General features: G+C 44.9%; 1 protein-coding gene across 1 annotated transcript in view; it reads right to left on the bottom strand.

Annotated features, from left to right (window-relative positions):
- The window catches only part of CFAP47 (cilia and flagella associated protein 47), a 660,392-nt gene that overhangs the window by 82,313 nt on the left and 560,900 nt on the right, over positions 1 to 17,179 (bottom strand). The window contains exons 58-60 of the mRNA XM_034754614.1: positions 11,576 to 11,735; positions 10,497 to 10,591; positions 557 to 718 (exon numbers count right to left, since the gene is read on the bottom strand). Of these exons, the coding sequence (XP_034610505.1) occupies positions 557 to 718; positions 10,497 to 10,591; positions 11,576 to 11,735 (417 nt within the window). The remainder of the gene's footprint in view (positions 1 to 556; positions 719 to 10,496; positions 10,592 to 11,575; positions 11,736 to 17,179) is intronic.

Genomic DNA, 17,179 nt, shown 5'->3' with positions numbered 1-17,179 from the left:
CCTCTGACCCCCCCCCCCCCACACCCAGCCTTCTGTCCTGCACCTTCTGCCCTGCACCCTCTGCCCTGACCTCTGAACCCCCCCCACACACACCCAGCCTTCTGTCCTGCACCTTCTGCCCTACACCCTCTGACCTGACCCCTGAACCCCCCCCTCAGGTCTGGGGTCCTGGCTGCCGGCCCCTTGCCAGCCGGTGTCCCGGCCACAGGCCCTGCTCAGCCCGCTGCAGGCCTAGGTGAACAGAACCCCAGGCTGGAAGCGGGCTGAGCAGGCTGGTGGCATAAGATCAGCATTTTAATTTAATTTTAAACGAAGCTTCTTAAACATTTTGAAAACCTTGTTTACTTTACATACAACAATAGTTTAGTTATATAATATAGACTTAGAGAGAGACACCTTCTAAAAAACGTGAACATGTATTACTGGCACGCAAAACCTTAAATTAAAGTGAATAAATGAAGACTCGGCACACCACTTCTGAAAGGTTGCCTACCCCTGTTCTAGATAGTACACTCTGCAAATAATGTACAGTAACTGCTGTACTGTTCTTTCTTACCGGCAGTAACCTGAACTTCATCCTGGACACTGGGTGTCTTAATTTTAGTGGTGATCATAACATTTTTTGCTGCTGGCATAGCGGTTGTTCCAGGAACCACACCAGTTAACAGAACTTCCACTCGCTCCTCCACTCTGTTTCTGGCTTGACAGCTTACAACAGCTACAGGAAAGAAGGGATCAATTTTTGTAAAATGTTGCTTTCCTGAAAAATTAATTTCTTGACTTTAACAAAATAACTAAAAATATAAGGGTGAGATATCTTTAGAAAGATGCTAATATCAGGTATTCAATTACCCCAATGGGGACTGAGACAGTGAAGAGGAGCCAGTTTCACTGTTCCCTTCATATTCTGTCTGACAAAAACACATGGTAAGATGTTGCTCAATTTACTGAAAAAACATTCTGGACTAAGCAATTCATTTCCACAGCTGCTTCTCAAATAACACTTGAAAAGAAATCTCTGCAATTTCTTTGCAATTATGAAATTTAATTTAAATTCATTTAAAAATAAAAAGGTATAGTATAATTTAAAATATTTTAATTGGAAATAAAAATAGGAGCTGAAAAAAACAAATTCAAAAGAAAGTTAATAGTTGTGGAAACTGAAAATGAATTTTTTTATATCTTAATTTAAGACCACATGCTGTTGCTCAGAGTTGAAGTTTTAGAGAACATTTAACACAATTTTAGAGAACCATACTATGATTTAAAATTTTGCAACTTGAGTTTCCCTTAAGTATCTGAAGCAAAGGAATTTTAATATAGAAAAAACGGTTACTTACCTTCTGTAACTGTTGTTCTTCGAGATGTGTTGTTCACGTCCATTACACATTAGGTGTGCACGCGCTGCGTGCACGGACGTCAGAAACTTTTCCCCTCAGCGGCTCCCATCAGGCCGGCAGGGCCCCCCCCCACTCCCGCCAGAGCGGCGTCCCGCTCTAGGGTATATATATCCCTGCAGGCCCGACCCTCCCTCGGTTCCTTCTTGCCGGTGACTCGGACAGAGGGGAAGGAGTGTGGGAAGTGTAATGGACGTGAACAACACATCTCGAAGAACAACAGTTACAGAAGGTAAGTAATCATTTTTTCTTCTTTGAGTGATTGTTCACGTCCATTACACATTAGGTGACTCACAAGCTTACCATTGGAGGAGGGTAGGAGCCAAGGAACAATCGATTGAAGCACAGCCCTGCCGACCACTGCGTCCTCCCTGGTCTGATGATGGATCGTGCAGTGGGCTGTGAACGTATGCACCGACGACCAGGTGGCCGCTTTACAGATTTCCTGGAGTGGAACCTGCGCCAAGAAAGCCGCCGAGGACGCTTGGGCCCTAGTCGAGTGAGCCCGCATCTCCGGGGCTGGTACGTTGGCGAGCTCATAGCACGTGCATATGCAAAGCACAATCCATGCTGACAAGCGTTGCGTCGAGATAGGCTGGCCTCTCATTCGCTCTGCAATGGCAATAAACAGTTGAGTTGATTTGCGGAATGGCCTGGTCCATTCTAGATAAAATGCCAAGGCCCTACGGACATCGAGGGTATGCAGGCTGCAGTGGCTTGGGTCCGTATGGGGCTTAGGGAAGAACAACGGTAAACAAATGTCTTGGCCCATGTGAAAATGCGTGACCACCTTTGGAAGGAATTTAGGGTGTGGCCTCAGTTGCACCTTATCCTTATGAAAAACTGTATAAGGAGGTTCCGAAGCGAGGGCTCTCAATTCCGATACCCTCTTGGCCAATGTGATGGCCACGAGAAACGCTACCTTCCATGAGAGGTGCATGAGGGAGCAAGAGGCTAGGGATTCAAAGGGTGGCCCCATGAGTTTAGTTAGGACCAGGTTGAGATTCCACACAGGGACCAGTGGGCGCGAATAGGGAAACACCCTTTCCAGTCCCTTGAGGAATCGGGCTACTGTGGGGTTGGAGAACACCGAAACTGCCAACTCCCCAGGATGGAACGCCGATATGGCAGCCAGATGCACTTTAATCGAGACGGGGGCAAGCCCTTGATGTTTGAGGTGCAGCAAGTAGTCCAGAATTGATGGGACTGAGGCCCGCAGAGGCTGTATGTGATGAGGCTCACACCAGTGGGAGAACTTCCTCCATTTGGCAAGGTAGGTCGCTCTTGTGGAGGGCTTCCTACTACCAAGGAGAATTCGCTGGACCTGGTGAGAGCACCTGTGCTCCGTATCGTTTAGCCAGAGAGATACCACGCCGTGAGATGTAGCAACGGTAGTTTCGGATGGAGTAGGTGACCCCGGTCCTGTGTGATGAGGTCGCGATGGAGGGGGAGGGCAATCGGGGCGGTTATGGACAATTCCAGCAGGGTCGTGAACCAATGCTGGCGTGGCCATGCCGGGGCGATGAGGATGACTGCCGCCTTGTCCCTGCGGGTCTTGAGGAGGACCTTGTGGAAGAGCGGGAATGGAGGGAAGGCATACCTCAGGCTCCTGCCCCATGGAATCGCGAAGGCATCTGCCAACAAGCCCGGGCTGAGGTTCTGGTAAGAACAAAACTGAGGGCATTGGCTGTTGCCCTTGGTGGCGAAGAGATCCACCAGGGGAAACCCCCACCTCTGGAAGATTGAATGCAGGACGTCCCATCTCAACGCCCATTCGTGCATGTGGTAGGACCGTCTGAGGCGGTCTGCTAACCCGTTTTGGACCCCTGGGAGATATGTTGCGATTAGGTGGACTGAATGGGCTATACAGAAGTCCCATAGACAGAGTGCCTCGTGACAGAGGGGAGAGGATCAGGACCCGCCCTGCTTGTTTATGTAGAACATGGCGGTAGTGTTGTCCGTCAGAACTGACACGCTGTGGCCTTCTATGGTGGCATGAAAGGTCTGACAGGCAAGGCGAACCGCCCTTAGCTCCTTCAGATTGATGTGAAGCAACTTTTCTTCCCTGGACCATAAGTCCTGGGTTCGCAGGTCCCCCAGGTGCGCCCCCCAACTCAGGTCCGGCGCATCTGTTACTAATGTCAGAGTGAGTTGCGGGGCAGTGAAGGGGACCCCCTCGCAAACCTGCTGCTGATTGAGCCACCAGCGGAGGGAGTTCAACACCTGAACCGGGATTGTCACCACCAGGTCTAAAAGGTCTCTGTTGGGGCGATACGTTTGGGCCAGCCACAACTGAAATGGCCTGAGTCTTAGGCAGGCATGTCTGACTACATGTGTGCAGGCCGCCATGTGCCCCAAGAGTTGCATGCAGCATCTGGCCGTGGTTGTGGGAAATTGTTGGACGGAGCTTACGACCCTTTGAATGGCCAAGAACCGTGACACTGGAAGACTTGCCCGTGCCGCCACCGAGTCCAGGACTGCTCCTATGAAGTCCAGTCTCTGCATGGGGATCAGTGAGGACTTGGGCACATTGACCAGTAGGCCGAGCTTGCAGTACACCTGTAGAGCCAGCGTCACGTGGGAGTGGACCTCGGCCTCCGACCTGCCCGTGAGGAGCCAGTCGTCCAAGTACGGGTACACGCGCATCTTTCTCTTCCAAAGAAAAGCTGCCACCACGGACATGCATTTTGTGAACACTCGTGGGGCCGTTGCCAGAGCAGGACCGTAAATTGAAAATGGCGCTGGTTGATGGTGAGGCGCAGGAACCGCCGGTGGGCGGGCGAATGGCGATGTGAAAATACGCATCTTTCATATCGAGGGCAGCGTACCAATCCCCCGGATCCAGGGATGGGATAATAGCTCCAAGGGAGACCATACGGAGACATGTTTTGATCAGAAATTTGTTTAGTCCGCGTAGGTCCAAAATGGGACGGAGGCCCCCTTTTGCTTTGGGAATCAGGAAATACCTGGAGTAGAATCCTTTCCCCCTTAGGTCCGGGGGGACCTCTTCCACTGCTCCTACTGTGAGGAGGGTCCGCACCTCCTGCATGAGGAGTTGCTCATGAGAGGGGACCCTGAAGAGGGACAGAGAAGGGGGATGGGGAGAGAGGGGACGAGGAGAACTGAAGGGAATAGCCCGCCTCCAATGTGCGCAGGACCCAGCGGTCCGATGTTATATGTGACCAAGCACGGTAAAAACGGGACAGGCGGTCCCTGAAACATAGAGGTGGATCCGGAATAGAGTATGGTACACTGTCCTCGATCGCAGCTTCAAAACCCTGGCTTATTTCCTGGCTGCGGCTTGCCTTGGCCATGATTTTGGCCCTGGTTAGGCGTATTGTTACATCTCCGCCTGTTATCCCTGCCACGTCTGCGGTACGGTTCCTGTCGAGGACGAGGGTGGTACTGCCTCTGTGGTGGTTGGGGCTTGAAGGGTTTCCTCTGTGTCACTGGGGTATGCATTCCCAACGACTTGAGGGTCACTCGAGAGTCTTTGAGGCTATGTAGTCTGGCATCCGTCTGGTCCGAAAACAAGCCTGACCTCTCGAACGGAAGGTCTTGGAGGGTGTTTTGCACCTCTGGTGGAAGGCCGGAAGCCTGTAACAATGCCGAGCGTCTCATTACTACCCCTGACGCAATTGTCCTAGCAGCTGCGTCCGCGGAGTCAAGGGAGGCCTGTAGGGAGATTTTGGCTACTGCCTTCCCTTCGTCCACTAGAGCCGTAAACTCGGGTTGAGAGTCCTGAGGCAGGGATTCCTTAAACTTGGAGACTGATGCCCAAGAATTAAAGTTGTGTCTGTTCAGAATCGCTTGCTGATTAGTGATCCTCAACTGGAGGCGCCCGGAGGAGTAGACCTTTCTCCCAAATAAGTCCAAGCATTTCCCCTCCTTGGCCTTGGGGGCCGGGGCTTGCTGGCCATGACACTCTCGTTCGTTGACCGCAGAGATGACCAGCGAACAGGGAGTTGGGTGAGAGAAGAGGAAGTCAAACCCTTTAGATGGGGCGAAGTATTTCTTCTCCACGCCTTTCGCAGTTGGTGCACTGGAGGCCGGTGTTTGCCATACTGTTTTGTAGTTGGACTGGACCGTTTTTATGATCGGGAGCGCGATCCTGGAGGCACCCTCCGGGCTTAAGATGTCAACCATGGGGTCCTCCTGCTCTACCGTCTCCTCCACTGCAAGCCCAAATTGAGGGCTACACGGCGGAGCAGTTCCTGGTGCGCCCGATGATCGATTGGGGGAGGGCCAGACACTGTTGTGCCCACCACGGCTTCGTCTGGTGAGGAGGAAGAGGTCAGGGCCTTTGTCTTCCTGCAGCTCCTCACCGACTGGGCGCTCCTCTGGGGCCCGTCCCATGACGTGGGTCTGAGATGGTACTGGGCTCGGTGCCGAGTCTGCCCCTTCCCGCTCCGGTGGTCTGGAGACCGTGGCCTCCTTGCGAGAGGGCGGGCACCACTGTGGAGAGCGGGACCGGTGTCCCGAGGGCCCAGATCTCAAGGTCCTGGATGGGAGGCCTTGCTGGTGGTAGGCCCAAGGGGTCCAGAATGGCCATTGTCCTGGCTGGCCCCATTGACGATGCCAAGCGGCTTTGTGGTCCCTACTGGCCTGTGCCCTGTGGGCATATCCGCTGTACCGGCCTGAGTCTACCTCTGAAACCACGGACGGTGATCTGGAAGGCCACAGCGGTGCCATGGGATGGTGTCAGTCTGGGGTCGGAGAGTAGTGCCTCCGTGACCGGGACCGGGAGTAGCGTCTTGCTGATCTGGACCTGGATCGGTACCGGTGACCACGGAATCGGGAACGACTACGGGTGGTTGGTCTCGGGGATCGTGTAGCTGACACGTCCCGGTGCCTACTCGAGTAGGGCTGCTGGGTCGGTGCCGGTTGCTTATTGAGGCCCAATGGCTGTGCAGCTCTCTGCGCGGAGGGAAGCCGGGAGTCCACCAAGGCGGAGCTCGACCGGGACCGGCGCCGTGAACGGTGCCGAGATGGCGACCGTGATGGGCGCACCATTGCCGGCTTGCCTCTGGATGGCAGTCTCGGCGGAACGTCTTTAGTTTGGAGGGGGCCCTCAGCGGACAATTCAATGAGGTCCTTTGCTGCCTCAAATGTGTCCGTGGTGGAGGGCTGTTCCAAAAGCTCCTCCAGCCCTTCCTCCTCACTCGACACGCCTATCCCGGGGCTCGACGGGCCTTTCAGCACCGGAGCCACTGACACCGGGACCTGTGCCGGGGCTGCAACAGCCTTAGGCGCCGTCGAGGTCTTCGTGGGCGCTGCCCTCTTATGCGGGGAGCATCCTCGGACCTTGGGTTGGCCCTTGGATTTTGTCGGCGAAGACGACCGATGCCGGAGGTGTTCTCGCTGATTCGGTGCCGTGGGCTTAGGGTGCCCCGCCGGCGCCGGATCACAGACCGATGCCGGGGCACTCCACACCGAGGCTGATGGTGCCGTCGAAGTGGAGGGCTGTAATGCCGTCTCCATGAGCAGCTGCTTAAGGCGAAAGTCTCTCTCTTTCTTAGTCCTGGGCTTGAAAGGCTTACAGATCTTACAGCGCTCTTTTTGGTGTGCTTCCCCCAGGCAACGGAGACACGAGTCGTGTGGATCGCTTAATGGCATAGGCTTACGGCACGTGGCACAAGCCTTGAAACCTTGGGCGTGCAGCATGCCCCGCCGCCCAAGGCCGGTGCCGGGGTTGACCAAACACCTAATACAAGAAGTTTGAGTATTTCTAAAGAACTGATAACTGCTAAGCTTAACACTAGCTACTAAAGAACCGATAACTGTAAAGATAACACTAACAACTATGCTAAGGGACACTCTCAAACGAGAGACAGAGTTGTTCCAATGCCGCCATGGATGGTAAGAAGGAACTGAGGGAGGGTCGGGCCTATATATATACCCTACAGCAGGGTGCCGCTCTGGCGGGAGGGAGGGGGCCCTGCCGGCCCAACGGGAGCCGCTGAGGGAAAAAGTTTCCGACGTCCGTGCACGCGGCGCGCGCACACCTAATGTGTAATGGACGTGAACAATCACTCAAAGAAGAATGTGACTTTCATGAATTCTGTGATTTTAATCCTCCCCTTAGAAAATATTTCAATGTTCAATACAAGGGTGTTTTATCCGGTGAATTATAGTCTGTAAAACCTTTTTGATTACAATTCTTTCAACACCATGAAAGATTAGTAAATTAGATCTAGAAATTGAAGGGCACTATTATGTTCCCAGATAAAATGATTCAGAAATTTCCAGATGTCTCAAACTCTGCATAGACTTGGACAAAGAGCTGGTTATCTGTTTCTCAGTTTTAAAAAGTCAATGTTCTTTCTCAAAATTATGCCCAAGTAAATATGAAAAGAATTATTTATTCTATGATTATGAAAAAGCTAAAGATTTTTTTTTATCCACTCAGATGATTAGAAGTGACTTATAGACACAAATTTTTAGGTTAGAAGGAACAATTATGATAATCTAGTTTAACTTCCAGCATTATACAGTCCATAAAATTTTACCTAGTACTGCCTGTACCAAGCCCATAACTTCTCTTTGAAAGACATCCAAACTGGATTTAAAGTCTTCAAGTGATGGAGAACCACATCCCTTGACAAGTTATTTCAATGGCTAATTACCTTCACTGTTTAAAATGTGGACCTTATTTCTAGCCTGAATTTATCTAGCTTCAGCTTCCAGCCATTGGATCTTGTTATTCCTTTGTTTGATAGATTAAAGAGCCCTCTACTATAGTCTTCCCGTGTAGGTACCTATAGAGCATGATCAAGTCGCCTCTTAACCTTCTGTTTGATAAGCTAAATAGACTTAGATTCCCACATTTCTCCCTATAAGGCAGGACTTCCAGAATTTGTATCATTCTTGTAGCTCCTTTCTGATCCCTTTCACATTTTTCAACATACAGTACTTTATGAAGTCTGGATACCAGAATGGGACAGTGTTCCCATAATGGTCTCACCACTACTGTAGACACGGGTAATATCACTTCCCTATTCCTACTTCTATTTCCCTGTTTACATATTCAAGAATCACACCAGTCCTCTTTGCCACAGCATTGTACTAGAAGCGTCTGATCAGTTGGTTATTTACCAAAACTCTAAATCCTTCTCAGAGTCACCGCTTTCCAGGATACAGTCCCTGTATATGGTTCAATCACTGCTTTTGTGCCTCCTGGTGTCAGGTCAGGGAGTTTTGGGGATCTTTTACTCCAGCACACCCTCTAGTCAGTTGATCTGGTTCTACCATGATCTTTTCTTGGTGAATTGCCCCTCTGGCCAAGGAACACTTAAATTCAATCCCCTTCCAGGGTTACAAAAGTCCAACTAAAAATTCAAAGATCCCAGTGATAATCCTGCCCCTGTTGCGCTTATCCACAGCCTGTCCCTTGGACTCAGTCTCTGGACACTGCCTTTGGATAACGATTCCCCATTTACAGTTACCACTGGAGATCTATCCATTAGCTACTTTTTAATCTAATATGTACTACATTAATTTTATACAAGGCTACTTTTTATAATCATGTAATGTGGTACTAAGTCAAACACTTTACAGAAGTCTATTGTGATGCAAATAAGGATGAGGCACTATCTAATCAACTAGAGCAACAGTTTGAAGTTTTGATATCACAGGCTGTAGTCCATAGGCAATTTTAATAATACTATTTCCAAAGAAAAAACAATATAATCCTTATATTTAAGATAACAATTTAATGAGAAAAATAGATCTCTAGAAGATTACTTGCTATGGACCCTAATCCTACAACTGGTCAACGGGACATATATAATGGGACGTAAGTACATATGTAAAATGCTTAAGTGCTTTGCTGAGTTGGGGCCTATATTTAGAAGGTTAAAGTACAGTCCATTTATAACTCTGGATTGTGCGATGGAAAGAGAACTCACAGTCTATATATAATTGTTACAAATTGTCATTAAATGCTATTGATATTCAGAATTAATGCCAAGATGTTGCTGTGAACTACAAATATGTATTGTGCATAATTTACATGGAAACAGAACCAGTTATAAATATTCTGAGTTTTCATAACAGCTTTTAAAAAATTAAAATTTAAGATGTGACAGATTCCACTTACATAGAGTAGTATGTCACTTAAGCAATTTATTAATGCTAACATTTTTAATGTATAGTTACCTTACCTAGTGAAAACAATGGTCTAAAGAAAAGAGATATTTATCCCAAACTGCTTTCATAGTACACTAAAGATTTAAATAAGAACACAAGCATTCACCCTTTGTACACATAGTTTTCATGCTAATAAGAAAAGTTATAATGATGTCATACTGGGCACAAGTGGAATATTTGAGAATATTCTGCTTCACTCCTTTAATGAATAAAGAGGAAATTAGTGAGATGAAAGCTCTAATTAATATCATATTGGCATCTGACTGCAAGTTAAAGGTCCTTAAACAAATCAGAACAATGACAGTACAAATATCTATTCCTATTAAGTTCAATAATTTTAATCCTCAAGACGTCTCTCATTATCTTCCCACACTAATACAGGTTGTTTTTATTTGCCAAAGGGAGATTCAGTATAAAACTGACTAGCAAATTTTCAAGTGCCTTTATCTACTCACAGGCAGTGCTTTTATGAAGGCTATTAGTGTCTGAACCAGTTCACAATGTCCATGTTATTTAACAGAATTTAAAGTAAACCAATTCTGAAGTTATACTGTGATTAAGAAATAGATATATTTAATTTAGTAGCAAATGAAGCTCTATTTACTTCCAAAGTGAGCTAAAACGAAATTCCATAAATATTAGTCTATATCAGTTAGTGCCAATTAATTTTCCCAGGAGTGTTATGGAAAAGTTAAAGTGATTTGCAATCTTCCTTCAGAGTTTGCTTTAGGATAAGTATCAAAATTCTTCTGTCAGATTTACTCCGTGGATGCTGATTCAATATTCTGCTCTCCTCACATATTTGCAAAGGTATTCTGGAAAAACAGGCTGAAATCCACCTGTGTCAGCCTTCTGCATGATGCAAATTCCAAGTGTTAGATGTCAAAAGGCAAGCAACTGTTTTGATTTTATTACAGTTCTTATGTTTGTGGCTTTTCAGCTATTTCATACCTGGTGCTGATTTATACGGTTGTGCTTCAGGGATTCCATGAATTGGGTAGATCCAGCATATTCCATGGATTTCCCCATTCTCTGATGTGGTGATGCTGTTTGGAAATTCAAGTAAAATATATAATTAACTTCAACTAGCTGAGAAACTGGTGTTATTGATGTTAACTTAAAACTGTGGCCAAGACTAGGGACTTTGGGTGCTCAACTTGAGACACTATGAAAGGCGTATTTAGTCTAAAGGAGTAAAAAATATGGAAATAATCCTTTCAGGTATGTTTGTTATTTTGGTTTGCAGTCATATTTCTTGAGTTCTTTCATGGGGCTCACTCCCTTTTCTACTTTTATACTCAAATTATCCTGGACTCCAAAGTTCTCAATGTGCCTGATTATTTTCCATTCCCTTTCATCTTGTGCAATCATTAACAGCTATGCACAGCTGCTGCAAAGTGGAACCAAATCAGAATGGTAGTGTTTTATACCCACTTTGCAAAGATGTGAATTTATCACACAAGAGAATTGAGAATTGAGCTGTGTATTCAGGATATGAGAACACTTGGTCTGATCTGTTCTCACTAATATCAGTGAAAATTTGGAGCAAGTTCATTGAATTTGGTAGTTATATTAGTGGAAAATCAACAAAAATGGAATCAGCATAAGGCCAAATATATTTCTGATAATTGCTTTCACAAATATATCAAAAGGATATTTACTGATTTATTATTAGTTCAAATTTAGAACTAATTCAAATTAGTTAAAAGAATAACGGAAGAATCTAACTGTTGTTCATTTATCTACTACACCTAAAAGCAGTGGCAAGTAGTTCTCTTGAGTTTCCAAATTTAAGAAAATGAAAGGCAGGTGTTCAAACTGACTGAGTGCTAGCTACCATTGCAGTTCTTCGTTCAGATGTTTAAACACTTACATAGAAACGTCTCTCAGAATGGACAAATTTCTGCCATCAAAAACACACATGCAATTCCATCTGAAGACAATAGGAGTTGCATTCATATATCTGAGGAAACATATGACCATTGGCTGAAATTGTTCAACACTGATTTTTTTCCTATCATAATAATTACCTTTTCAGTTCTTTGTTTAATTCAGCAGGATCATCACAGGGCCAGTTTTCACCATTCTCCTTCACTACATGAACAATCACCACAGCTTCATACAATTTCATTGTGTCAGGCACAAACAACACCGGGATGTCCAGTTTACCTTTTGGAGGTAGTGGGATTGCTGTAAAATAATACAACAGTTTGTCACTAAGGTGGAAAAGAAGACATATTTTGAAAGCTTTGAGTCATTTAGTCACTTTCTATGTATATATTTCTCTTTGTCTATTCCGCAGAATATTTAGTTTGGCCTCTATCATAAAGGACTATTTTCTCAATTTGAACAAAATTATTTTAACCTTTTATTGCAAGTAGTCAAATAATATATTGTTGCTCACAATGAAATGGACAAATGCATGCTTTACTTAAAACCCCAGCTCCTGGAGACAAGTGCTTACTTGAAAATCCCAGCTCTCACTTAAAAAAAAAGTTTTAACCTTCATAGTCGTGGAGAAAAGCTTGCAAATGTGACCAGAAGGCACCTTGCAGGCTCAAAAACCTGGAGGTGAATTAAAAACCTCAAATATGTATTTTAAGTAATAATTTTAAGGTGATCCCATGATCTTTTGGGGTCTGACTCATGAATTTTGAATGTTTGGACTTAATATTATAAAAAGTCTAACACTATGTATAAAGATCCAATCAAAAACAATCCTTTATAAGTTTCATATCTACACATGGCTAAACTGTTTTTTTTTTCTGGTTTGCCTTTATTTAATGATAAATATTTTGTACGAGAGGAAATAATTAGTACATTTGGACAGGTAACTGAACAATATAAAATACATAACGTAACTTTAAAAACATGCTACTAAAACTAGTTTGATATTTTAGATTTCATCCATTAACATCACACTTTAAATTATTTCATGCTCTATGTTTAAGTTGCATATCACTTACTTTGACAACTATTTCCTTTAAATATATTTTAATAGGATTTAGTTCCACGTTTGCAATTGACTTTGCTCATTGTATATTTCATCCCATGTTGTAGGTTTCATCTCTCCCAGAGCCCTTGTTTGTACCTCCCCTTTTTGTACCTTCTCAACATACTTAAAAGCCTACAATGACAATCATTTATAGAAGTGGCCAGTGTTTAATTTATAATGAAAGAGGTGCCAAGGCTAAAGCAATTTTTTTACATTCATAACTGATGCAGTAAGCCTAGAGGTGCCAGGGCTCAGCCGAGCACAAGCCCTGGAAGTGTCCCATCTTATAGTGAAACCTGACCCTAAACACTCTATTTAGTATGCCATTTTGGAGAGACGGCTTTACATAGACTCACAGATTTTAAGGTTAAAAGACACCACTGTCATCATCTAGTCTGAGTTCCTGCACAGCACAGACCATATGACTTCCCTGAGGTTTTTGTTTGTTTGTTTGTATTTGTACTATAACATACAGCATTTTCTCTCATATTGTTGTAACCGTTCTTCACTGTCAGAAATTCTTTGAAAATAAAGAACACATCACTAGAATAAAAGTTAACAGACGGGCAAATTAGTTTTGAGGTTTTAACTATTGAAACCTCAAGTGGAATATTCAAATTCTGTACTGGACGCTTTAAACCACTATTTTGAACGATCTTTTGATTACACAGAAATGTTTACCTACCAAAGTTTTATTTGAAATGTATAAATTGTAAAACCTGGCATAATTTTTCCAGCCTTTCCAGAAGAAAAGCTTCTAAAGAGGGTCATCTGAGCATGACCTTCATTTTAGCAATGGTATTATTTTATCCTGGGAGCTTCATGTTTAATCACATAGGTGGTAGTACATTTCTTCTTCATGCAGCTCGAATTTTTGGTCTGTAGCAAAGCTGATAGAAATGGTCTGAATCTAGCAGTGAAATAAGTACTTGGAAACAAAGTAGCAGTATACGTTCTCTTTCCTAGTACTCAATTAAATACTAGGTTTGAACCTCTGCTAACTCATTTGCTAAATACTGTATTTTGTGTCAGAGTTTCTGTTTTTTTAAAGATCAAGTCATCAAGATCTTAATTTCTGTTAAACAAGTTAAAATATAAATTTGTACAATGCTAGGACTATTCCTGCAGAAATGAATGGATATACTATGGGCTAGATCCTGGAGGGTAACCAGATTTCACAGAGTGAAGTCAGGGACGTGTGTGTGTGTACATGCACACACACACATTGCTCACCTGTACTCTCTCCTGCTCCAGCTCTCTGCATGCTGGTACCCTTGCACTATGTTAAAAGTGGAGTAAGACCTGCTCTAACTTGCTCAGGCTGCAGTAGTCACTGCGTTTTAACACAAAGCACAAAATACTACAGTACAGCTACACTTACCGATCCTTGCCACATACAACAATGTACAGAAGTTCGAGAGATGGAATTTGCCTGCCAGGATTCAGGGCTAATGCCCCTCTCCTGCTGAAGCCCCAAGCACTGACAGGTGGGCTGCACAGGGCTGAAGCCCTGAAACCATGAAACCCCCATCCCTGCAGGGCAGAAGTCCCTAGCCCCACCAATCTGCCACAGGACAGAAGCCCCGAGCTCCCCCCCAGTCCGGTAGGTGGAGAATGAGGGGGCGTGGAGGGCTCCCTGAGCTACACTTTAACTGTAAAAGAGCCGCATGTGGCTCACGAGACACATTTTGATCACCCCTGCTCGGAATACGGTCAGCCCCTAAGGTACTCAAATGCTGTATGTGATATGAAGTGTTGTTTTGGTTCATAGAATCATAGAATATTAGGGTTGGAAGAGACCTCAGGAGGTCATCTAGTTCAATCCCCTGCTCAAAGCACAACCAACACCAACTAAATCATCCCAGACAGGGCTTTGGCAAGCCGCACCTTAAAAACCTCTAAGGATGGAGATTCCACCACCTCCCTAGGTAACCCATTCCAGTGCTTCACCACCCTCCTAGTGAAATAGTGTTTCCGAATATCCAACCTAGACCTCCACCACTGCAACTTGAGACCATTGCTTCTTGTTCTGTCATCTGCCACCACTGAGAACAACCTAGCTCCATCCTCTTTGGAACCCCCCTTCAAGTAGTTGAAGGCTGCTATCAAATCCCCCCTCACTCTTCTCTTCTGCAGACTAAATAACCGCAGTTCCCTCAGCCTCTCCTTGTATGTGCCCCAGCCCTCTAATCATTTTCATTGCCCTCCACTGGACTCTCTCCAATTTGTCCACATCCCTTCTATAGTGGGGGACCAAACTGGACACAATACTCCAGGTGTGGCATCACCAGTGCCAAATAGAGGGGAATAATCACTTCTCTCGATCCTGTTCCTTATCACCTTCCTCTCCTTCAGGTGCTTCAAAATGGATTCCTTGAGGACCCGCTCTATGATTTTGCCGGGGACTGAAGTGAGGCTGACCAGTCTGTAGTTCCCCGGGTTCTCTTTCCTCCCTTTTTAAAATATGGGCACTATTTTTGCCTTTTTCCAATCATCCGGGACCTCCCCCAGTAACCACGAATTTTCAAAGATAATGGCCAGTGGCTCTGCAATCACATCAGCCAACTCTCTCAGCACTCTTGGATGCATTAGATTTCGACCCATGGACTTTTGCATGTCCAGCTTTTCTAAGTAGTCCTTAACCTGTTCTTTCACCACTGGGGCTGCTCACCTCCTCCCCATACTGTGTTTCCCAGTGCAGCAGTCAGAGCTGACCTTGTCTGTGAAGACCGAGGCAAAAAAAGCATTGAGTACTTCAGCTTTTTCCACATCATCTGTCACTATGTTGCCTCCTCCATTCAGTAAGGGTCCCACATTTTCCCTGACCTTCTTCTTGACATCATAGACAAAAGTCACATTACAGAAATCGTCATCACAAATGGCACCCTAGCCAGCAGTTTCAGCAGAGACTAAATGGGCCTGGAGAATGAACTATTTTAAAGTGCACCAGGGTTGAAACACGTTGGTAGGGCAATTTGTGATAGCTTGTATTGCCACTACCCAAGCTGTGACCATCTGTACCATCCTTCTGTCACCTTTCAATTGAACTTAGCAATTTTAAAAAACAGAGACTTTTTTTATCTGTAATAGCGAGGCTTGGAAAGATTAGTTTTTTGTTGGTATATGTAGAAACTGATAAGAAAATATTTCCATTGATAACTGAAATTTGTAGATAGACAAAGTAAGAAAAATGCTGCTTGCAAAGTTATTAGTTTGATTTAAAGATATCTATTTTGTATATTTTGATATATGATGTTGTGTTTTAAAGATTATAAAGCTATAACTTTTGAATCTCAATATCTGCTGTCATTAAATAATTATTGTCTGACACCTCCCCCCAATTATTTTGTACAACTGTGGAAATTTAAAGAGATATAAATTGGGGGGGGGGGAAGAATCAGAATAAACAGATATTAGCCATTTTTGGTAGACATTTTTCTGCTGTTTAATACTACAAGTTGCACCTTTTTTGAACAGGAAGTCTCTATCACTGAGAACCACCTAGGAATCATGACTTGAATAGCAGAACTTCCAGAGTGCGGTGAAGCATCTGACAAGCTTGCTGAGACACCAGATGGCAACTGGTTGGAAGTTTCATCGGTGGAAGAGGGGCAAGTTAAATGAGGTAAGGACACCAAATTTGACTCAGCCAGATTGGTGCAACTAAAATGACTCTGGCCTTGTCTTATTTGATTTTTTTTCAGTACTTTCAAAAGTAATGGTGTTGGTGGATATGCATAAATAAGGGGTCTCGCTCTCCCTCCCTCAAGCAAAATTTTGTGCACTGTGCGTTGGCGGTGATTGCATACAAGTCTACCTTTGGAAACTCCCAAGTTAAGGGTTTGTTGTTGAGAACTCATTAGTCTAGCTCCCATTTAATTTTTGGAGAAGTGCCTGCTGAGCTCATTGGCCATGCTGTTTTGAATACCTGGAAGGTAAGAAGATGAGATGACTATCTGGTTGGCTATGCACCAAATCCAGAGTTTATTGCTTTGCACAGAATGAGGGGGACCATGCCCCTGCCTATTGATATAAAACATCCAGGCCACACTGTCTGTCTGTTATGATCTTGACTGATTTGGCTCTTATCTTATCAGAGGAAGGAAGTGAAAGTAAGCATTTCTGACTTCTCTCAACTCTAGAAGTTTGATGTGGAGAAGCTGCTCTTGGGATGATGATTTTTCCTGTATTCTGAGAGACACCAGATGTTGGTCCCCATTGCAAGAGGGAAGCATCTCATATTGCCATAATGCAAAGGGAATCATGAATACGTGGGACTCCTGCACAGACCTGGAGACAGTCCTTCCACCAGCTGAGTGACAGCAGAATACAGACACTTGCTTGTCCAGTCTGTGCTTGTTTGGTATATAGACTGTCCTGAGCCATCCCTGAAAGCGTCAAAGATGTAACTTGGTGCTTAGGGTTACAAAAACACAAGCTTCCATATTCCCCAATAATTGAAGACAATTCCTTACTGAGGTTTGAGGGCTGAGCTGAATCTTTGAGATGAGATTCCTTAGGATGAGAAATCTGTCTGTAGGTAAGTGAGCCCAGCCTGCCACCAAATCCAGAGAATCTCCTGTGAAATCTATCTTCTATATTGGTGTCAGGGCAGACTTCTCGAGATTCAGTTGGAGGC

Source organism: Trachemys scripta, chromosome 1 (assembly GCF_013100865.1).
Source record: "Trachemys scripta elegans isolate TJP31775 chromosome 1, CAS_Tse_1.0, whole genome shotgun sequence".
In the NCBI taxonomy this organism is placed as follows: domain Eukaryota; kingdom Metazoa; phylum Chordata; order Testudines; family Emydidae; genus Trachemys; species Trachemys scripta.
Note: the sequence above shows the minus strand (reverse complement) of the source record. Positions and strands in the feature narration are given on the sequence as shown.